Source organism: Triticum urartu, chromosome 6, assembly GCF_003073215.2.
Source record: "Triticum urartu cultivar G1812 chromosome 6, Tu2.1, whole genome shotgun sequence".
Taxonomy (NCBI): Eukaryota; Viridiplantae; Streptophyta; class Magnoliopsida; order Poales; family Poaceae; genus Triticum; species Triticum urartu.
In genome coordinates, this window is record NC_053027.1 from 199,574,075 (window position 1) to 199,594,178 (window position 20,104).

Below are 20,104 nucleotides of genomic sequence, written 5' to 3' on the forward strand. Positions count from 1 at the left end.
AACTCTCCGATATATAATTCCTAAATGACTCAAAACATTTTTCTAGACTCAACAACGGCTGCTAAAAACGATCAAACAGTGGGGGCTCCTAAGGTCGGGGAAGGCTCTGATTACCAACTTGTAACGCCCTCGATGCGGCTATATCTCCCACGTGTCGAAGCACGACTTAGAGGCATAACCGCATTGAAAGCAATGTCGCAAGTGAGGTAATCTTCGCAAACAACCCATGTAATACAATAGGGGAAAAGATACATAGTTGGCTTACAATCACCACTTCACACAATTACATGAATAAAGCATTACATCATCCAAATACACTCAAGGTCCGACTACGGAACCAAAATAAAAGAAGAACCCCAAATGCGACAAAGGTCCCCGATCGACCCCAACTGGGCTCCACTACTGATCAACTAGAACGAAGCAACACAAAGGACAAGATCTTCAACGAGCTCCTCCTTGAGCTTGGTTGCGTCACCTGCTCTGTTCAACGGCACCTGCAAGTTGCGTTACGCGGTCCAACCCGGCGCGCGCCGCTCAGTCGCTGACATCACGAAGGCTTCGGCTGATACCACGACGTCGAGTGCCCATAACTGTCCCGCGTAGATGGTTAGTGCGTATATGCCAGTAGCCAGACTCAGATCAAATACCAAGATCTCGTTAAGCGTGTTATTCTGAAATAACCACGGACACCAACCAGGGCCAGGCTCACCTCTCTCCTAGATGGTATCAACCTGCCCTGTCGCTCCGCCACAAAGTAACTATCGGGGGCCTTCGGGAACTCAGGCCCACCTCTACCGGGATGGAGCCACCTGCCCTTTCAGTCCCCAACATCGGAATCACTCGCGGGTACTCCTACGAGCCGACCCGACTTTAATCACCACAAGTATCATATATTATGTATAAGTAAATACCCGTGACCACCTCCCAAGTGATCACGGCCCGATAGTATAGCATGGCAGACAGACAAGAATGTAGGGCCACTAATGGTAAACTAGCATCCTATACTAAGCATTTAGGATGGCAGGTAAGGTATCAACAGCTGGAGCAACAATGATAGGCTATGCATCAGAATAGGATTAACGGAAAGCAGTAACATGCTACACTACACTAATGCAAGCAGTATAGAGGAGAGTAAGCGATATCTGGTGATCAAGGGGGGGCTTGCCTGGTTGCTCTGGCAAGAGAGAGGGGTCGTCAACACCGTAGTAGTACTGGGTAGCAGCGGCGTCGGTCTCGGTGTCTAGCAAGAGAAGAGGGGGAAGAAACAATAAATATAATGCAAACAAATGCAAGACGATGCATGACATGGCAAAGCGTGATGCTAGGTGTGCCCTAACGCGGTACGAGGTGGTACCGGTGAAGGGGGAAACATCCGGGAAAGTATCCCGGTGTTTCGTGTTTTCGGGCAAAGGAGCCAGAGGGGGAAAGTTGCGTGTTTGCTATGCTAGGGATGCGTGGCGGACGAACGGGCTGCGTATCCGGATTCGTCTCGTCGTTCTGAGCAACTTTCATGTTGAAAATAATTTCATCTGAGCTACGGTTTAAAAGATATGATTTTCTAAAGATTTTATTAATTTCTAGAATTTAATTAATTAATTAATTTAATTCGAAAATGGATTTATGACATCAGCATGAGGTCATGCTGATGTCAGCAGTCAACAGGGTTAACTGGTCAGCCTGACCAGTGGGTCCCACTTGTCAGAGACACATTTTAATTGAACAATTTAATTACCCTAATTAGTACTCCCTTCATTCCAAAATATAGTGCGCCCGCGCTTCCCGAGGTCGAACTTTGACCATAAATTTAATGAACGAGACCGACTGCGGCGGGAGAAAAAGTTACATAATTAGAAACTTCTTTCGAATACGAATTTATTGATATAATTTTTGCTCCCGCTGCAATCGGTCTTGATAGTTAAATTTATGGTCAAAGTTGAAACACAAGGATAGAGGAAGCACTACATTGTGGAATGGAGGGAGTATTAATTAGGGGGTAGGCCCCACTGCCATACTAATTAATTAGCTAATTAACTAACCAGGTTAATTAGATAACTAATGTTTAATTAGTTTAATTATTTGATTAGTTTAATTAATCAAAATTAATTAAGTTAATTATTATTTCCTTTAATTAATTAATTATTTTTATTTTTATTTTTTTAAACGTTCTGTGGGGGTTGGGCCCCACATGACATAGGCAAGGGGGCCATAGCAGGTGTGGGCTACGGGCACAGCACGAACGGGCGAGGGGGATACGGGCAACGGGCGGGTGCCCATTAACGGCGGCTGCGGTGGCAGGGATGAGGACGGCGCACGCGTGCGCAGCGAGCACGCGCAGGAAGCAGCAGCTGCGGCGCGAGGCGATGGTCGGCGGCGGGAGCAGCGGGGCGCGCCTGCAGGCGGGCTGGGCGGCGGCCAGTGAGGGGGAGCAGCGCGGGGCAGGCGCGCCGGGGCAACGATGGAGAGCAACGCGGGTCGGCGGGGCCGTGCGGCTGCGGGCGTGGCTGCGGTGCAGCGAGCGCGAGCGCGCACATGCGTGAGCACGAGCACAGGCGCGATGGGGGGCGGTGAGCGTTCGTGCAGGAGGGGGGGCAGCGGAGGCCGCGGCGGAGCTGCGGTAAGGCAGCGCGGCACGACGACGTGGTCGGCGCGCGGCGACAGGCAGCGCGAGCGCGCAAGCGAAAGAGAGAGAGAGAGAGGGGGTGCGGGCTCACGGTGGGGGGTAGGGCACGGGGCAGCGGGTGTCGTGGGGGAGGACGGGGACGTCGTCGGCGTCGAGGAGGCAGGCCGGTGGGGGGGAGCGCCGGCGGGGTCCAGGCAGGGAGGGGCCGATGGCGTTCGGCGGCGACGTCGGGCGTCGAGGGCGCGGTCACCCCGACCCCGATCCGGATCGAGGGAGCGATGGGGGAGCGAGTGGGGGGCGAGCGGGGCGAGTGGGGCGACGGGGTGGACGGCTAGGGTTTCGGGAGGGGTTAAGGAAAGGGAGTGGGCCGGCTGGGCCTTTGCCCAGTTGGGCCGATGGCCTGGCCGGCTGTGGCCTGGTGGGCCGAAGCCCAAGGGGCCGGGGGTTCTTTTCTTTTATTTTTGCTTTCTGTTTTGTTTCTTTTCCTTTTATTTATTTTCTTTTACTGTTTTAATTCAACTTAGGGCATATAAGTATTTTATAAATTTGTGTTTTCTTTACTATAATTATCTATGTAATATTTAGCACTAACCGAACATTTTTATTTTGATGTTTGACAATATTTAAATTTTGAATTTGAAAGTTTCGAACCGACGCGAAATTAGCAACAGTAAACGAGGTGACGTGACATCATTAGCAGAGGTTCATTGTAGCTTAAATATCCGGACGTCACATCCATGCAGAGCATTGTTGACATAGAAAATTGCAAAATACATATGGATCTGAATGTAGCAGACCCGTTGACTAAACCTCCATCACAAGCAAAACATGATCACACCTTAGTACTCTTTGGGTATTAATCACATAGCATGTGAACTAGATTATTGACTCTAGTAAACCCTTTGAGTGTTGGTCACATGACGATGTGAACTATGGGTGTTAATCCCATGGTGATGTGAACTATTGATGTTAAATCACATGGCGGTGTGAACTAGATTATTGACTCTAGTGCAAGTGGGAGATTGAAGGAAATATGCCCTAGAGGCAATAATAAAGTTATTATTTATTTCCTTATATCATGATAAATATTTATTATTCATGCTAGAATTGTATTAACCGGAAACATAATACATGTGTGAATACATAGACAAACAATATGTCACTAGTATGCCTCTACTTGACTAGCTCGTTGAATTAAATATGGTTAAGTTTCCTATCCATAGACATGAGTTGTCATTTGATTAACGGGATCACATCATTAGAGAATGATATGATTGACTTGACCCATTCCGTTAGCATAGCACTTGATCTTTTAGTTTGTTGTTATTGCTTTCTTCATGACTTATACATGTTCCTATGACTATGAGATTATGCAACCCCCGTTTACCGGAGGAACACTTTGCGTGCTACCAAACGTCACAACGTAACTGGGTGATTATAAAGGTGCTCTACAGGTGTCTCCGAAGGTACTTGTTGGGTTGGCGTATTTCGAGATTAGGATTCGTCACTCCGATTGTCGGAGAGGTATCTCTGGGCCCACTCGGTAATGCACATCACTATAAGCCTTGCAAGCATTGCAACTAATGAGTTAGTTGCGGGGTGATGTGTTACGTAACGAGTAAAGAGACTTGCCGATAACGAGATTGAACTAGGTACTGAGATGCCGACGATCGAATCTCGGGCAAGTAACATACCGATGACAAAAGGAACAACGTATGTTGTTATGCAGTTTAACCGATAAAGATCTTCGTAGAATATGTAGGAGCCAATATGAGCATCCCGGTTTCGTTATTGGTTATTGACCGGAGACGTGTCTCGATCATGTCTACATAGTTCTCGAACCCGTAGGGTCCGCACGCTTAAAGTTCGATGACGGTTATATTATGAGTTTATGTGTTTTGATGTACCGAAGGAATTCGGAGTCCCGAATGAGATCAGGGACATGACGAGGAGTCTCGAAATGGTCGAGACGTAAAGATCGATATATTGGACGACTATATTCGGACATCGGAAAGGTTCCGAGTGATTCGGGTATTTTCAGGAGTACCGGGGAGTTACAGGAATTTGTATTGGGCCTTAATGGGCCATAAGGGAAAGGAGAGAAAGGCCTCAAAGGGTGGCCGCACCCCTCCCCATGGGCTGGTCCGAATTGGACTAGGGAGGAGGGCGCCCCCTTCCTTCCTTCTCCTTTTCCCTTCCCTTTCCTTCCCTCCTACTCCTACTACTTGGAAGGGCTCTAGTTCTACTAGGAAAGGGGGAATCCTACTCCCGGTGGGAGTAGGACTCCCCTAGGGCGCATGGCGCGCCCTCCCCCTAGAAAAGGGGAAATCCTACTCCCGGTGGGAGTAGGACTCCCCTAGGGCGCATGGCGCGCCCTCCCCCTCCTCCACTCCTTTATATACGGGGGCAGGGGCACCCCAAAGACACAACAATTGATCTCTTGATCTCTTAGCCGTGTGCGGTGCCCCCCTCCACCATAATCCACCTCGATCATATCGTAGCGGTGCTTAGGCGAAGCCCTGCATCGGTAGAACATCATCATCGTCACCACGCCGTCGTGCTGACGAAACTCTCCCTCAACACTCGGCTGGATCGAAGTTCGAGGACGTCATCGAGTTGAGCGTGTGCAGAACTCGGAGATGTCGTGCGTTCGGTATTTGATCGGTCGGATCGTGAAGACGTACGACTATATCAACCGCGTTGTGCTAACGCTTTTGTTTTCGGTCTACGAGGGTACGTGAACAACACTCTCCCCTTTTGTTGCTATGCATCACCATGATCTTGCATGTGCGTAGCAAATTTTTGAAATTACTACGTTCTCCATCATGTAGGAGTAACAAAACAAAGAAGAACATCTAAAGAAAGGAAATAAGCAGACACCTATTTCTTCCGAGCAAATGTACACGCTATGACACAACATGATCATGCTTATCAATTGAACATCAGGAAGGAAGAAACTACCATATGCCAGTGCGGAGGTAAGGGCCAGCACACACGGCGAACGAGGCATCGATGGCGACGGGATTTTCATCTAGCACGGTGGAATTGATCAGTGTGACGACATCAAATCCAGAACTCCCAGCCCATATGTCTCTCCCCTCGACTGCAATTGTCACAACAATAAGTATATCAATCAATATCTATGGACACAGCTGCATGAGGGAACAACAGAAAAAACACATCAATCAGTATGCTTGTACAGTACACACACCTTCGATAACATTATATTCTCCTTTCGATATTTGATTTCTACCACATAATAAGCACCGTCATCCATCCTTCAAAGTCCTGGTTGTTAATTCTGCATCATGTGTGTGGTAATCTGGATTCAGCAAACTCTGAATCCTTTCCTGATAATCTCAGTGTTATCAACTTATCATAGAAGAAGAATTGTTTGAAAAAACCTACCAGAAAAAAGGTTGCCACGGGACAAATCAAGAAACCTATTGTCCCAATTTTAAATCAAGCAACAGCCAACTCACCTTATTGAGTACACAACCAGAACCATCATCCGTTGCACATAGAGGAGAAGGACATCGTAGGCAAAAGGGAGTGTGTTGGCGGCAGACAACGATGCCTTTGGTTTCTCATCAGTCTCGTCTAGGCTTCGATTGCATATAAGTAAGCGTTACACGGGGTGGGCCACTGCTCCAGTAACAAATTTGTCGATTTGCCATTCATTTAGCCTGACTTAGCTTTTAATGTGTTCCTAGCTCTCACCCTTATTATATCTCTAACCGGCCACACGATAACTTTTCTGCTAAAATTGTTGCAGGTGAATTTTGGCCTTCCCTTCATCTTTCACTCTGTCAAGTAAATCTGAACTTATCCTATATCAATTTATGAATGCAATAGTATTAAATACTAATGGCAAATGGGAAAAGTTGTTGATATAACTTGTAACATCTTAATTTTGGAAGAGAATGATTAACCAACTGCAATTGGAGTTACTTAAGTTCAATGCTTACTATACAATATGTACTATCTATCTATGTCAGAACACTTCTAAGTTCTTGCAGGAATGGGAAACTCTCATTGTAGACTCACTGTTTGGGCAATAAAGATCACTTATGGGTATTACTAATCTTATTATGCCAAATGTCAAATATTACCAGGCAAACAGAAGTGATGGCCGCACTGTGAAGAGCACCTTAAATACCATCAGCAAATATGTATGCGTCATTGTAAGTATATCTTGTACTGTTCACTGCTTGCAGATCAAATTAACAGTAAGAAAGTGCATAATCTTCCCTTGTCAGAACCTGAAATCAGAAAAAAGGTACATACGGGTGATTCTCACCTTGACGCTGAACGGGGCAAGCAACTGCTTGCAGCAGAATTAGTGGAGGACCAGCCCTTGTTCATCGCAACCAGCTTGGCCGGGGGGTAGAACGTGTCGACGGCCGTTTAAGGTCATCCCTTCCATAAGCTCTTCTTGCGAGATTGGGATGCTCCGACCGTCCGGCGGCCGGCGGCCCACAACGGCAACGCGATGCCTATGACATGGAGGAAGTTTGAAATAAATTCGTCGCACCCCGTTCGATGCCTATGCCTGGCGGTGGCGACCGCCACTCAGGGTCGAGATCGAGAGATTGAGTCGTGGCTTGATGTTCGCGCCGGTAGTGGCTGGGGGCAGCGGCACACTAGGGTGAGGGTAACACAGCCAGGTCGAAGAAGAGGAGAGGTCGGGGAGAGAGACGAAAGAACGGGGCCGAGAGAGAGGAGATGCTCGTGTGCTCATGGGCTTCGTGGGACAGAATATTTGTGCGTGAAACTGGCCCAACTAACCAGAGGCCACCGAAACGGTTTCTGGAGTAGCAGCCCTTAGGACAGCCGGCCTAGTTAGCGCTAAACAACGATCTGACGACCAGAAACATTTCAAACACATGATCTGACGGCCAAAATTGCAAGTGCGTGAGAGAGCTCGCTTTAGGCTCAGTTTTACTGTCCTTAATAATAGCTGGAGTAAGAATTTTTCAAAAGATCACCTAGGAGCAAGAAAAGCTTACAGAAATAGCGATTTTTGTTGTCTTATTATTCAGGCCATCAGCATAATTGTCAGGGTAAAGCCAGCAGTATAATTGTCGTTGTATGTTAAATCCTTAGTGACAAAAAAAGGATAAATTTGGTACTACAATTCAACCTGCTAATCTAGAAACCGATTTGACCGCAAGTTAAGTTGACATGAACGCTCCTATAATAGAAGATAGGATTATCTCTACGTTATGAAGGCAGATGAAACATGAAGCTCTCTACTAATGTGCAGCAAGAGCATTGCAACATCCACTAAGGCCCAGTTCTTTTCGTGGTGGATTCTGCAGAATCAAGATTCTAGAAATTTCTCACAGAATCTGTCGCCTAGTTCTTTTTTAAGATTGTAGTTTGAGATTGTGGATTCAGTTATGTGGCGAAATGTCTGTACTGCCCTTAGACAGAAAATGTTTGATGAATTGTTAACACTTTAGCTTTAGCTGCACTGACTTTCTCCATCTAAAACATACAGCCATTAGCGCATCTATTCATCAGCACATACCAAAATTACCAAGCACCAAGTAGCAGTACCAAATTGGCAATTACCAAATTGAAATTGTCAAGCGACAGATACAAATTTAAACATACATCAATGCATTAGCAGTACCATTTATTCATCAATACATGCATCTATCCATCCATCTATTCACCTAGATGTTAACAGAGAAACAGAAAAGAATACAGAGGTAGAAGAGAGACGAGACAAAGAAGAAGAGTTCCCATCGGGCGTCTAGGCAGGGCGGCCAGAGGCGACCAGAGGCGGCGGGCTGCCCGTCCAGCGGGGTCGCGAGGAGCGAGGCTGACGGAGCTCCCGTCCGGCGGCGACGTGAGGAGGGGTGCTGTCGGTGTTCCCATCTGGCGGCGGCGAGGCGGGCCGTCGTGAGGAGAGGGGCCGCCCCAAGGCGAGAACCGGCGTGTAGGCTGGGCTGCCAGGGGGTGGCCGGTGGCGGGCTGGTGGAGCTCCCGCCGCCGCTAGCGCTCGTGGGGATCGAGCGTTTGCTGGGCCGTTCAGTCGTGCAAAAGGGGCAGTTTGGCTGTAAATTATTCCTCCAATAGGGGTACTCTCATATCCGAAACGTTTTCTTTGGTGGGACTTACCAGAATCCTGGGATTCTGTGAAAATCTATGTTTTTCGAGGATTTTGAATTGCACTAGGATTCTGCAGAATTGGCTCGAGATTTTGGAAGGCAAATCGAGTTCTTTTCGCTCAGGATTTTCCAGGACGAGATTCTTCACAATCTGTTCAAAAGAACTGGGCCTAATTGCCGAATGCAGCGGTATTCTTTCGCTGGAGGTCATTGCTGGATTTGCTTTAGCTCTTCGGGCTGTTTTTCGTAATCTCCAAGCCTCTTCAACCACCGTAAACCGAGGTCAGATCCAGACTCAGCTGCTATCTGGAACTGCTCCTTTGCCAGCTTTACTGGGTCCTGCTGTATGGTCCTTTTTCGCACCTTCCCAGTTGACGGACTCTTGCCTGAGTTGAACCTGGTAATGACTTCAGGCACTTCAGCACCTGAAACAACCACACGGTAAGCATAAACAGATAGGCCTGGAGTCTGGAGTAATCTAACAATTCCAGCCAAAATTAAACAAAATCAGTTGACCAAGAGCTGTCCAAATTAATGGTGAAACCATAACTTCACAACCTGTTTACTCTAAAATAGCCATTACAAGAAGAATAATATAAGGACACATGATTATCTCTTGAAACGTTAAGAGTTACTCCCTCCGTAAACAAATATAAGAGCGTTTAGATCACTAAGAGTTACTCCCTCCATAAACAAATATAAGAGCGTTTAGATCACTACTTTAGTGATCTAAACGCTCTTATATTTCTTTACAGAGGGAGTACTTGTCTACAAACCTTTCAGAAGAAGGGAACCATATGCAATTGCAGCTCCGGCATGTCCCTGAGATGTCAGAAAAACAGAAATAACAACGTGATTCATGGGTTGCAAGTAAATAAGATAATTTTGAGGTGATCTATTTCATTTACTACCTTTTCTGAAGCTCTATGGAAACACCACATAGCTGAAGCTATGTCCCTCTTAACGCAATCCCCAGTTATATATACAGCACCAAGAAGATACAAAGCACCAGGATGCAACTGCATTCAAAGATAGGTAAAAGCTGAATATGCTTACCAAGAAGCATAGTAGAAAATATATGATCAACATTCAGGTGGCGAGCATACCTGGTCAACAGCTTTCTCTATATAATGAAAGGCCTGTTGATCAGACTGAACATGATCATTCTACAAGCAACAAAGGTAACCATCAACTGAGGTGAAGAAATATTCCACAGAAATGGTCTAAGGAATGAAACTATCATTTGCCCAGCAAACAACTAATATTCGATTAATAAAGTGCCCCACAAAAAAAAGAATTAAATAGGTGGAACAGAAAGATGCCAAAAGCAGATGAAGAGTGAAAACCTCAACTCTTAGCCGACATCCAAGTTCATACTGTGCCTCTGGATCACCCATGTTCGCAGCTTCAACAAGCAAAGCAGCACCACTGTACGCATGAAAAGTGAGAGATGAGCATAATTCACATGAAATGTGTACTGAAGGCAAGTTTTGCTTCATGTGGAGGTAGCGGAATAAATGTTCCTACTAAAACGCAGCAAAAGAAAAGGATGGTTTGCCTCACTCAATATTTTACGATTTAATTGAAGGTCAAAAAAGTAAACATCGTTCCCAATTTTCTTTTCCAATCAAGGAGCTGCTAATCTCGTTAATCTTCTGTCCTGGTAAGTACTAATGCAGCAATTATTGCTGACTAATTGGACACGTAATGTTGTTAGTAACCGCAATTCAAATATATTGCCAGTACAAATTATCTCAAAGCGCCAAACTCAAGGCATACCAGTGGTTTATTAAACATTTTGACCAAGACAATAAGGTTCAGTTCCAGTTAGGATTTTGAATAGGTTCACCCGCAAAAAAAAAGGATTTTGAAGAGGTTTTGACCCACAAAATTTCAAGTTACTCTTTTCTATTCCCTCTGTTTCTTAATATAAGACTTTGTAGAGATTTCAATACGGACTACATACAGATGTATATAGACGTATTTTAGAGTGTAGATTCACTCGTTTTGCTCTGTATGTAGTCCATAGTGAAATCTCTAAAAGGTCTTATATTTAGGAACGGAGGGAGTATTAGATAGTAGATACCAATGCCCATCAGGCCATTACCCCATTGCCCAAATGCTGCATACACCTTATAAACATCAACCGAGATTCATAAGCAAAGCTGTGTGACATTCACACGAACTTCTTAACTTTGTTGGGGAAACTAGTATTTCTCATGAGCTGCTAAGCATAGTAGCTACAAGAGTAACGAGACCCATACAAGTAGCGGTGACTTGGACATCAACAAAGACACACTTTTATGGAAGATTTCTTCACACTGCCTGATATGTAAATATTACTAAAACACTTAATTAACAAGGTATACCTACAGCGCTAGCCAAATTATATGCAATGCAAACAAAATTATCCTGCAGCTTTAGCTCTGTCAGATAAAACAAGCACAGTATTATCTGCAACTGGTCCGTCAGATAAAACAAATACTAAGAAATAATTCTGGTATGCAACTATCTAACTGAGGCGCAATGGTATCCAGTATTCAGAATCATGGCACTTACATAATAGCCAGGTCCTTAAAAAGGATAGTTCGCAAAAAAAAGGTCACTTATAAAGGATTCAAATTGAGTCAAAACAACAACATAACTACATAAGCAACGATAAAATTAGTTGTTTGCATCACGTTCACAGATTCCTGGAATAGCAGTGAAACAACAAAGTAGTGTACATGCCATATGAGCAGGTTGAACGACACAGCAAAGTAAGTAAATTAACACTAACATCATGGGAGGTAAAATTAACTCACATTGCCTTGCACGCCCCGGGAACATGGTACTTGAAATGCATCTTGGCCAGCCAACATCTCGCGTGAGTATTCATATTGTCGATCTCTAGAGCCAGCTCAAAGTTCTCCTTTGCGCCCTTCGACACCGAGAAAGAATCGCACAACAAAAAGTTAAAACCCCAACAACAGGTCACAACAGAATGGTTCCAAATGGGGGAAGAGAGGGAACGTGAATCCAGAGCTGTACCCTGAGAAGTGGGATTAGTCGCTTGTCGTTGCGGTCGGCGAAGTCGATGACGCGATCGACCTCCTGTAGGGCGCTCCAACCCTTGGCCACCAACTCCATTGCCTTCTTGTTCCGGTCGTGAATCCATCTCTGCAACCACAAAGAAGTTTATTCACCGCCTGGCAACATACTAGAGCATGAAATCAAATAGATACGTAGATGCGCGCGTCTCATCCGCGCCACACTCACCTGGTGATTCAGCGTCGAGGCCAGCTGGGAGACATGGCCGGACGGGGAAGACGAAGCGGCGGCGGCAGCGACCCGCCGCGCCGATGCGGCGATCATGGCGGGGTGACGCCCTTCTCCGTGAGCCCGGCTGCAGAGGGGATGACAGGGTGGTCTGCCCCCCAAAAAAATTATAAGCAATATGGACATGTGAACATTCTAACTAATTACGAATATCACAAAGAAATAGATCAATATGGTCTTACAAACACACTAAAATTCTCAATTAAATCTTAGTTTTGCATAAAGAAGCCTACATATTACATACTACATGGAACATACTCCCTCCGTTCCGAATTACTTGTCGCAGGTATGGATGTATCTAGATGTATTTTAATTCTACATACATCCATTTCTGCGACGAGTAATTTGGAACGGAGGGAGTAGTAGATAGTGCATACCTTGAGAAATTCAAAAAGACTGTTTCTGGCCTACGTTTTTGCATTGCCATGAAGATATCAATTATATCAGCTTCATTCACCTCTGAGAAAGCATCCCTCTCAATGTATGTGACTAGGCCGAAATTATGTGCAAAATTATGTATGGATAGTGCAAAAATGAAACCCTAAATCAGAAATTAGGGTATTTCGGTACCTTCAATTCCGGAGGCTGGTGTGGTGACTGAGCGGCAGTGGCTGCCGCCAAACTTGCAGGGGGGCGAGGGCAGGGGCGCCAGGCTTCCGGCCGGCGGCAGGGGCACGGCCGCGCGCAGGGAGGGGCGTGGGCAGGGAGGCGCGGCTGGACCAGAGGGCCGTCCGGCCGGGCGGGAAGGAGAGGCGCGGGCGCCGGGAGGCTGGGATCCGGGCTCCGGCTGGCGACCGGCGGTGAGGTCGCGAGGAACGGCGACGGCGAGGCGGCTGGGCGTCGATGTCGGGCAGTGGCACAGTGCTGTGCGAGGGCGTCGCCGTGTCGGGAGGAAGGGCTCTGCTCGATGTGGACTGGGCCGCGAGGACTATTTCTCGCATTTAGCGAGGCTCGCTGAACCGTTTAGAAATAGAAAAAGTAAGAGAAAATGAGGGCCTGGGTTCGATTCTGTACTGCATAGAGTTTTTTTTCTTAACACAGTACAGACGCAAGCGCTTATATACACGCGCAGACACTCACCCTTATAAACATGTACACACTCTATTTTTATGAGCATCTTTAAAAGACTGAGCCGGCATATTATCTTGAAATTTACGAAGTCACCGTAGGCATCTCATCGTCAACGTGAACGTCTCGAACTTGAATCCTGGTGGATTGAGAATATCATAGTCCCTCTAACCATCCAACCACAGATTGACTACATAAAGTTGCTAGCCGCTATGCCACTTATCATTTCGCGTTCGCACCCTAGTTGATGTAAAAGACCGGAGCTTTCTTTTCTATTTCTCCTCTTTTAATGCTTATTCATTTTTCTTCTTTTCTTTTCTCTTCTCCAACTTTTCCTTTCTTTTTTGCATTTGTCCCTTCGTTTTTTTCCTCCTTTTTCATTTTTTGTTTCTCCTTTCTCCTTTGTTTTTTATGTTTGCTTTCGTTTTCACTCTACATTTTCATATATGTCAAAAATATTTTTTGTATAAGTGGTCAACATTTTTTGTATACACGTTCAACATTTCTCAAAAACTTGTTCAACATTTTCATAGTTATTCAAAAAAAATCAAATGCTTGATCAACATTTTTAATACTTATTCAACATTTTCAAATACTTGTTCAACATTGTATTATACTCGTTCAACATTTTCTAATATCTATTCAACATTTTTAAAATACTGTCGAACAGTTTTAATACTTATTCAACATTTTCAAATACTTGTTCAACATTTATCAAATTTTTGCTCAACATTTTTAAATACATGTTCATCATTTTTTATATACTTGTTCAATATTTTTTTAATACCTATTCAAAATATTTAAAATATTTTTTCAACATTTTTAATACTTGTTCAACATTTTTCAAATACTTGCTCAACATTTTACAAATTCTTGTTCAACATTTTTTAATACTTATTCAATATTTTATCAAATGTATTTTTGAAGAGTGTTTTTAATATATATTATATATAATATTTTTAAAGTATAAAAAATGAAAACAAAAACAAAAAATGTAAAAATAAATAAAACTAAGGAACATGCCGGTGTTGCCAGCGCGGGTGGCCCAGCCTAGACGCTCACGCGCTTCAGTGAGTCAGATGCCTCGACTCGCTGAACGCGAGGAATAGCGATGCCCGGACTGGGCGTGGTTGTATTTGTCAACTGGTATGTATACTGGGCCATTTTTTTCTGGCCCTGTAACTAGATGTTCCAGCCCATGATAACGTTTTTTCGGAAACCTAGGAGCCTCCGCTTAGGCAATTAGGGTTTCGTGGAGCACGGCGGCGCTCGCCAGATCTTGATTGGCGGGGTGCGTGATTGGCCGAGCAAGATGTCCTCATCGGGCGCCGGCAGGGGGGTGGGTCTAATCCCACGCCTGGGCGGACAGAGAACCAAGGAGAGAAGGCGCAGGCGGCACCAGGATCGTCGGGCGCGGCTAGGGCTCAACTGGAAGAGGCCCTTGGAAAACTCGGGATCACCGACAAGGAGGCGACGCCTCTAGTTATTGATGATCGGGAAGACGAAGCTCCGGTGAAGTGGCTACTTGCAGGGAAGGTTTTGAACCGCAATCTCCTCCATATCCGAACCATAAGCAATGCCCTCCGCCCAGCTTGGGGAAACCCTAGGGGGTTGAAGTTCACGTCCATGGGAGATAATATGTTCGTGGCTGTGTTTGAATCCAAGAGAGACAGAGATCAGATCTGGGACGGATCGCCGTGGCATGTGAGCAAGAACGCGGTAATCCTTGCTGAATTTGAGGAGTGTATGAGGCCGGATGAGGTGAGTTTTGACCGGCTGTAGTTATGGGCACGAGTTATCAATCTTCCCTACAATCTCAGGGATGATGTATGGGGTAAAGAAATCGCAAAGCAGATTGATAAGAAGGCTTCCTCGGTGCAGTTTGACCACACGGGAGATTATTTGCGCGCGAGAGTCACCATTGATGTGAGTAAACCTCTGAGGAGGTGGATTTTAATTGAATCAGCCAGGAGGAAGAAGCAAGACTTGTATGAGATACAATATGAAAATGTGCCGCACTTCTGTTTCTCCTGTGGCCGCTTGGGACATTCGGAGCTCTTTTGCCCTACCCCGGGGAAGAGAGACAAGAACGGAGATCTCCCCTTTGGGGCAGGCCTGCGTGCTCCGGAGAAGAGGAGGAAAGATTTCTCGGGTGACAGTACGAAGAGAGAGCACACTACAGCCAGCACCAGCAAACGAGAATCAAAGAACTCTAGTAATGTTGCTACGGGCAAAACTACTATGGAGGTTACCTCACCGATCAAATCTCACTTACCAAAAAGAACGGAGGTGCCTACCCAGGAATACCGAAGAGTTAATCAACCACTATTGTTGAAATCTGCTGTGGAGCATGAAGACATGAGCAATAGTGAGGATGGTTCAGAGGGACATAATGAAGAGGACAGGCTTAGGAAGAAGAAGAAGAAGCCAACACCAGAAAATTCGGCAGAGGCTACGGTGCAGCCCTGCCCGTCCAAATGAATTGCATGAGCTGGAACTGCCGGGGGCTTGGGAACCTCGAGGCAGTTCGCGAGCTTCGCAGCATTGTGAAGCAAGAAGGTCCTGCCCTTTTATTTGTAATGGAAACTAAAATAAGGGCAAAGAGAGTGGAAAACCTGAAACTCACGTTGGGGTTTGCGGGTTGTTTCGCAATCGATAGTGATGGTCTGAGTGGTGGTGTTGGACTGTTCTGGTCGAAGGAAGTTTCAGTTGAGTTGAAGAATTATAGTCTGAGTCATATTGACGTCATAGTTAAGAAGGAGGGACAAGTTTCTCCGCCATGGAGATTTACAGGTTTCTATGGAGCACCGAGAGCAGAGAATCGTTACCATAGCTAGCGCTTCATGAGAACTCTTTATGCGATCCAACATCGAGCTTGGATCTGCGTTGGTGATTTTAATGAGACCTTGTATGGGTCCGAGCACTTCAGCCGGGCGGCACGGCCGGAGTGGCAGATGCGGGCCTTCCGCGAGGTGGTGCAAGAGTGCGCCCTACAGGATCTAGGGTGGAATGGCTTGGAATACACATGGGATAACAAACAGCAAGGGGAAGCGAATGTGAAAGCACGACTCGATCGTGCGCTCGCAAATGAGGATTTTTTCAATCTTTTTCCCCTTACTCGAGAGACATGTCAGTTCCATAGAATCTGATCATTGTTTTCTTATAATTGAACTTAGTGAGCATCAACTTATGAATAATAAAGGGAAGAAGCAGTTCCGTTATGAGAATGTATGGCAGTCTCATGCAGACTATGATGAGCTTGTAAATGAATCATGGAAGAGGCTACATCGGGGACAGGGACTTGCAGGTATAGCCGGTACCCTGCAACAACTACAGGGCGAACTGGGTACCTGGGGTGCCCGGGAGTTTGGGAACCTTTCCCGGACTGTTAAAAAGTTGTAGAAGAAGCTAGAAACTCTCCGGAAACATTCAGTGGGGCGTGGTCCTTCTGATGAGGAGGTAGTTACAGCACAAAAATTGAGAGAAGCTCTTCGGCAGGAAGAAGTATGGGTGCGACAGCGATCGCGAGTCCGCTGGTTGCGAGCCGGTGATCGGAATACGTCATATTTTCAAGCCCAAGCAAGACAGCATAAGCGTATGAAAAAAATCTTGAGGCTGAGAAGACGGGATGATACGATCTGTCAAACACCCGAAGAGGACAAAGAAGAGGTTCAATCCTTTTATCAGATGCTCTACACCTCTCAAGGTTTTAATGACATGGAGGGCTTGCTTCAGTTTGTACCAGCGCGGGTCAGCGAGGAAATGAATACAGAACTGACCAAGCCCTATGTTGCCGCTGAAGTTAAGGCGGCGCTGTTCCAGATGGCACCCTCAAAGGCGCCGGGAGTGGACAGTTTTACAGCAGGTTTCTTTCAGCGACATTGGGCTCTTGTGGAAAAGGACCTAGTGCCGGTAGTATTGGATTTTCTGAACGGGGGAGAGATGCCAGTGGGTAGAAATGACACTTCAATTACTCTCATTCCGAAGGTGAGACACCCCCAGTCTATCTCACAGTACCGACCTATATCGCTCTGTCCAGTGCCGTATAAAATTGCGGCAAAAGCTATAACCAACCGTTTGAAACCTTGGATGGATGCGATAGTGGGAGAGGAACAGAGTGCGTTCGTCCCGGGACGACTCATCACAGATAATGTGCTTGTTGCTTTCGAGAGTATACATTCGATGACAAGAAGGAAGAAAGGAAAACAATTTTCATGTGCCGTTAAGTTGGATATGATGAAGGCATATGACCGGGTGGAGTGGCATTACCTGGAAGCAATGCTTCTCAGACTGGGCTTCGATGCTCTTTTTGTTCGTCTGATTATGAGGTGCGTCACTTCCGTCAGATTCTCAGTTCGGATGAATGGTGAATTACTACCTTCCTTCACCCCATCTAGAGGACTGAGACAAGGTTGCCCTGCGTCCCCCTTCCTGTTCTATTATGTGCGGAAGGACTAACCTCCTTGTTAAATCATTTTGGTGGACATTTTGTGGACAGAGGTATTCAGGTGTCATGCAGGTCACCCTGGATCAACCATCTACTCTTCGCCGACGACAGCCTCATCTTCATTAGTGCGACGGTGGAGTGTCGATAGATTGAATCAAATCCTACAAATTTATGCAGACTGTTCGGGGCAGAGTGTGAATAAAACAAAAAGCTCGGTTTTCTTCTCTTCGAATACACCAACAGGGAGACGCCACATAGTGAAGCAAAGGTTGGGTATTTGCGTGGAGGCATTCAGTGAGCGCTACCTTGGTCTTCCTACAGCAGTGGGAAGGATCACCAGCGAGACGTTTGATCATATTGGCGATCGGGCGCGGACTAGCATGCGAGGATGGTCTGAAAGGAATTTTGCTTGTGCAGGACGTGAAATTCTTGTGAAATCAATAGTGCAAGCACTACCTACCTTCAGCATGTCCTGTTTCTGCCTCACGAAGAAAGTTTGCAAGAAGTATACAGCAAACATGGCGAAATATTGGTGGAGGAGCTCACTTGATAAACGGTCTTTGCACTGGATATCGTGGAAGTCGCTCGCATCTCCAAAATTTAACGGCGGAATGGGCTTCCGTGATATGGAACTCTTCAACATTGCTCTCCTAGGAAAACATGGTTGGAGGTTCATGACCAGCCCAGACTCTTTATGTGCTCGTGTTATGAAGAGCAGGTACTTCCCAAATACTGATTTCATGCATGCAACAATGTCGCAATCATCCTCTGCCATATGGAGAGCTATTGTGGCTGGGCGGGAAGCTCTTTGAGCTGGTCTGATTATGCGTGTTGGGGATGGCAGTTCCATCTCTGTTTGGAATGACAAGTGGATCCCAGGTACAATACGCATGTTCCCTATGATTAGGCCAGCCAATTCTCTAATCCAGTTTGTTCAGGAGTTAATTGATGATGTAAATTGGAGATGGAAGGATGATCTAATCCGTAACACTTTCCTAGCACCAGACGCAGAGGCTATCTTAAACATATCACTACGCAATGGTGGAGGAGAAGATTATTTTGCTTGGGCTTTTGAAACCTCAGGTGTTTACTCTGTCAAATCGGCGTACCGTGCTCTCGTGAATCAAAAGAAGCGTGTTGCTCTAGAGGAAGGGACGGCTACCGGCACCTCACAGACAGATCAACAGATGTGGACATCACTTTGGAAGCTCAAAGTTGTGCCAAAGGTGAGAGTATTTTGGTGGAGAGTAATCCGTGGAATTCTCCCGGATGAAGCTACCCTGAAGCACAAACATATTAAACCTTTAAGCATATGTAATGTATGCCTGGCAAAAGAGGAAGATCTAATGCATGCGTTGGTTCATGCTCGCATGCAAGACGATTCTGGGATGAAGCCCAAACTTGGTTTGATTTCCGTCTACCAAGGCTGCATCCTAATACGTGGTCAAGAGATATACTCTGTGATGATCGCTTCACGGATCAGGTACGCGCAAAGATTATTTCAGTTATGTGGGCTATTTAGACCTCGCGCAACCGGTGGACACACGAGAAGGAGCATACTGATCCGGTGCAGTCTGTTCGCCGTATTCGGGAGGATCTTGCAGTCCTGGAGATCCCATGTGTAGATGCATCCATCCTTCCAGGGCATGGCTGGAGACCGCCCGAACTTGGTTTTGTCATGATCAACACTGATGGCGCCATCAACTCCGATTCAGGAGTGGCAGGGGCGAGAGGTGTCGCCCGCTCTTCGACAGCCCTTCTAGCAGCCTGGTGCAAACCGCAGGTTGGTATTACCGACCCGCTCGTCACCGAATCCTTGTCACTACAAGAGGGAGTCCTATTTGCAAGTCTCAGGGGCTACTCACATGTGATCATGGAGACGGACTGCCTGGAGATTGTGAATCTCTGGAACGATCGCCACAACACTCGCTCGATTGTGGCTCCTATTTTGGTAGAGATTGGAGAGCTTACTATGTCGTTTGATTTTTTACTATTCAACATGTAAGTAGGACAGCTAATCTTTCGGCTCACTTATGTGCGAAGCGTGCCTGCTCGCTTATGGTGACTAAGAGTTGGTTGGACTTAGAACCCTTGTTCCTGGTCATGAGCCTGTTGGCGGATGATCGTAGGAGCTCCTTTGTTTGAATAAAGCTCTCACGTTTCACTGCAAAAAAATAAATAAATAGAGATTTATATGTATAATAGGCTGAACCAAAATCCAAAGGTGGGCCACGACGCACCCTGGCCACGTTGTGGCTCCACCGCAGTTGTGCAGTGGTGGATCTAGGAATTTAAAATAGGTCAGTCTATCTACAAAACAATGATAACAAATATGACATGTGAACATTCTAATAATTAACCAATAGCACATAGATATAAATCAATATGATATTAGAAAAACAATAATATTCTCAGTTAAGTCTCAGTTTTGCATTAAAAAAAGGCTACATGGTACATACCAATTCTTCAACAATTCTAAATACATTTTAACATCCCTTGCATTAGTATCAAACATAGCTGAACAATAGAAAA

The 20,104-nt window shown here is 45.9% G+C and overlaps 1 protein-coding gene and 1 long non-coding RNA gene across 9 annotated transcripts; both read right to left on the reverse strand.

The window, feature by feature from the left end:
- Positions 1 to 1,180: 1,180 nt before the first annotated feature.
- On the reverse strand, positions 1,181 to 7,341 carry LOC125515867. 5 transcript variants are annotated; one of them, XR_007287150.1, is made up of 4 exons: positions 6,921 to 7,341; positions 5,832 to 6,827; positions 5,582 to 5,723; positions 1,181 to 1,240 (listed from the first exon to the last, which is right to left on the reverse strand). It is a non-coding gene; the product is annotated as an uncharacterized LOC125515867 (long non-coding RNA). The 5 variants fall into 5 exon arrangements; XR_007287153.1 differs by lacking the exon at positions 1,181 to 1,240 and having other exon boundaries at positions 5,481 to 5,723; positions 5,832 to 6,439; positions 6,733 to 6,827; XR_007287151.1 differs by lacking the exon at positions 1,181 to 1,240 and having other exon boundaries at positions 5,481 to 5,723; positions 5,832 to 6,450; positions 6,733 to 6,827.
- An 832-nt stretch (positions 7,342 to 8,173) lies between these two features.
- On the reverse strand, positions 8,174 to 19,863 carry LOC125512380. Of its 4 annotated transcripts, none has more exons than XM_048677470.1 (9): positions 19,604 to 19,863; positions 11,998 to 12,148; positions 11,770 to 11,898; positions 11,544 to 11,659; positions 10,086 to 10,167; positions 9,846 to 9,905; positions 9,651 to 9,758; positions 9,516 to 9,561; positions 8,174 to 9,164 (listed from the first exon to the last, which is right to left on the reverse strand). In XM_048677470.1, the coding sequence occupies exons 1-9, from the start codon at positions 19,675 to 19,677 to the stop codon at positions 8,947 to 8,949; spliced, it is 984 nt and encodes a 327-aa protein (XP_048533427.1). In that variant the 5' UTR covers positions 19,678 to 19,863; the 3' UTR covers positions 8,174 to 8,946. The 4 variants fall into 4 exon arrangements, with proteins under 4 accessions (XP_048533427.1, XP_048533430.1, XP_048533429.1 ...); XM_048677473.1 differs by lacking the exon at positions 19,604 to 19,863 and adding an exon at positions 12,628 to 13,139 and having other exon boundaries at positions 11,998 to 12,124; XM_048677472.1 differs by lacking the exon at positions 19,604 to 19,863 and adding an exon at positions 12,628 to 13,138.
- Between the last annotated feature and the right edge of the window lie 241 nt (positions 19,864 to 20,104).

Coding starts and splice junctions, on each gene's coding strand:
- LOC125512380 (XM_048677470.1), bottom strand. CDS start 19,677: ATGACCAGGAACAAGGGTTCTAAGTCCAACCAACTCTTAGTCACCATA. Junction 10,168..11,543: donor CCCGGGGCGTGCAAGGCAAT/GTGAGTTAATTT, acceptor TCATGCGTACAG/TGGTGCTGCTTTGCTTGTTG. Junction 9,165..9,515: donor TGGTTCCCTTCTTCTGAAAG/GTTTGTAGACAA, acceptor TGGTTGTTTCAG/GTGCTGAAGTGCCTGAAGTC.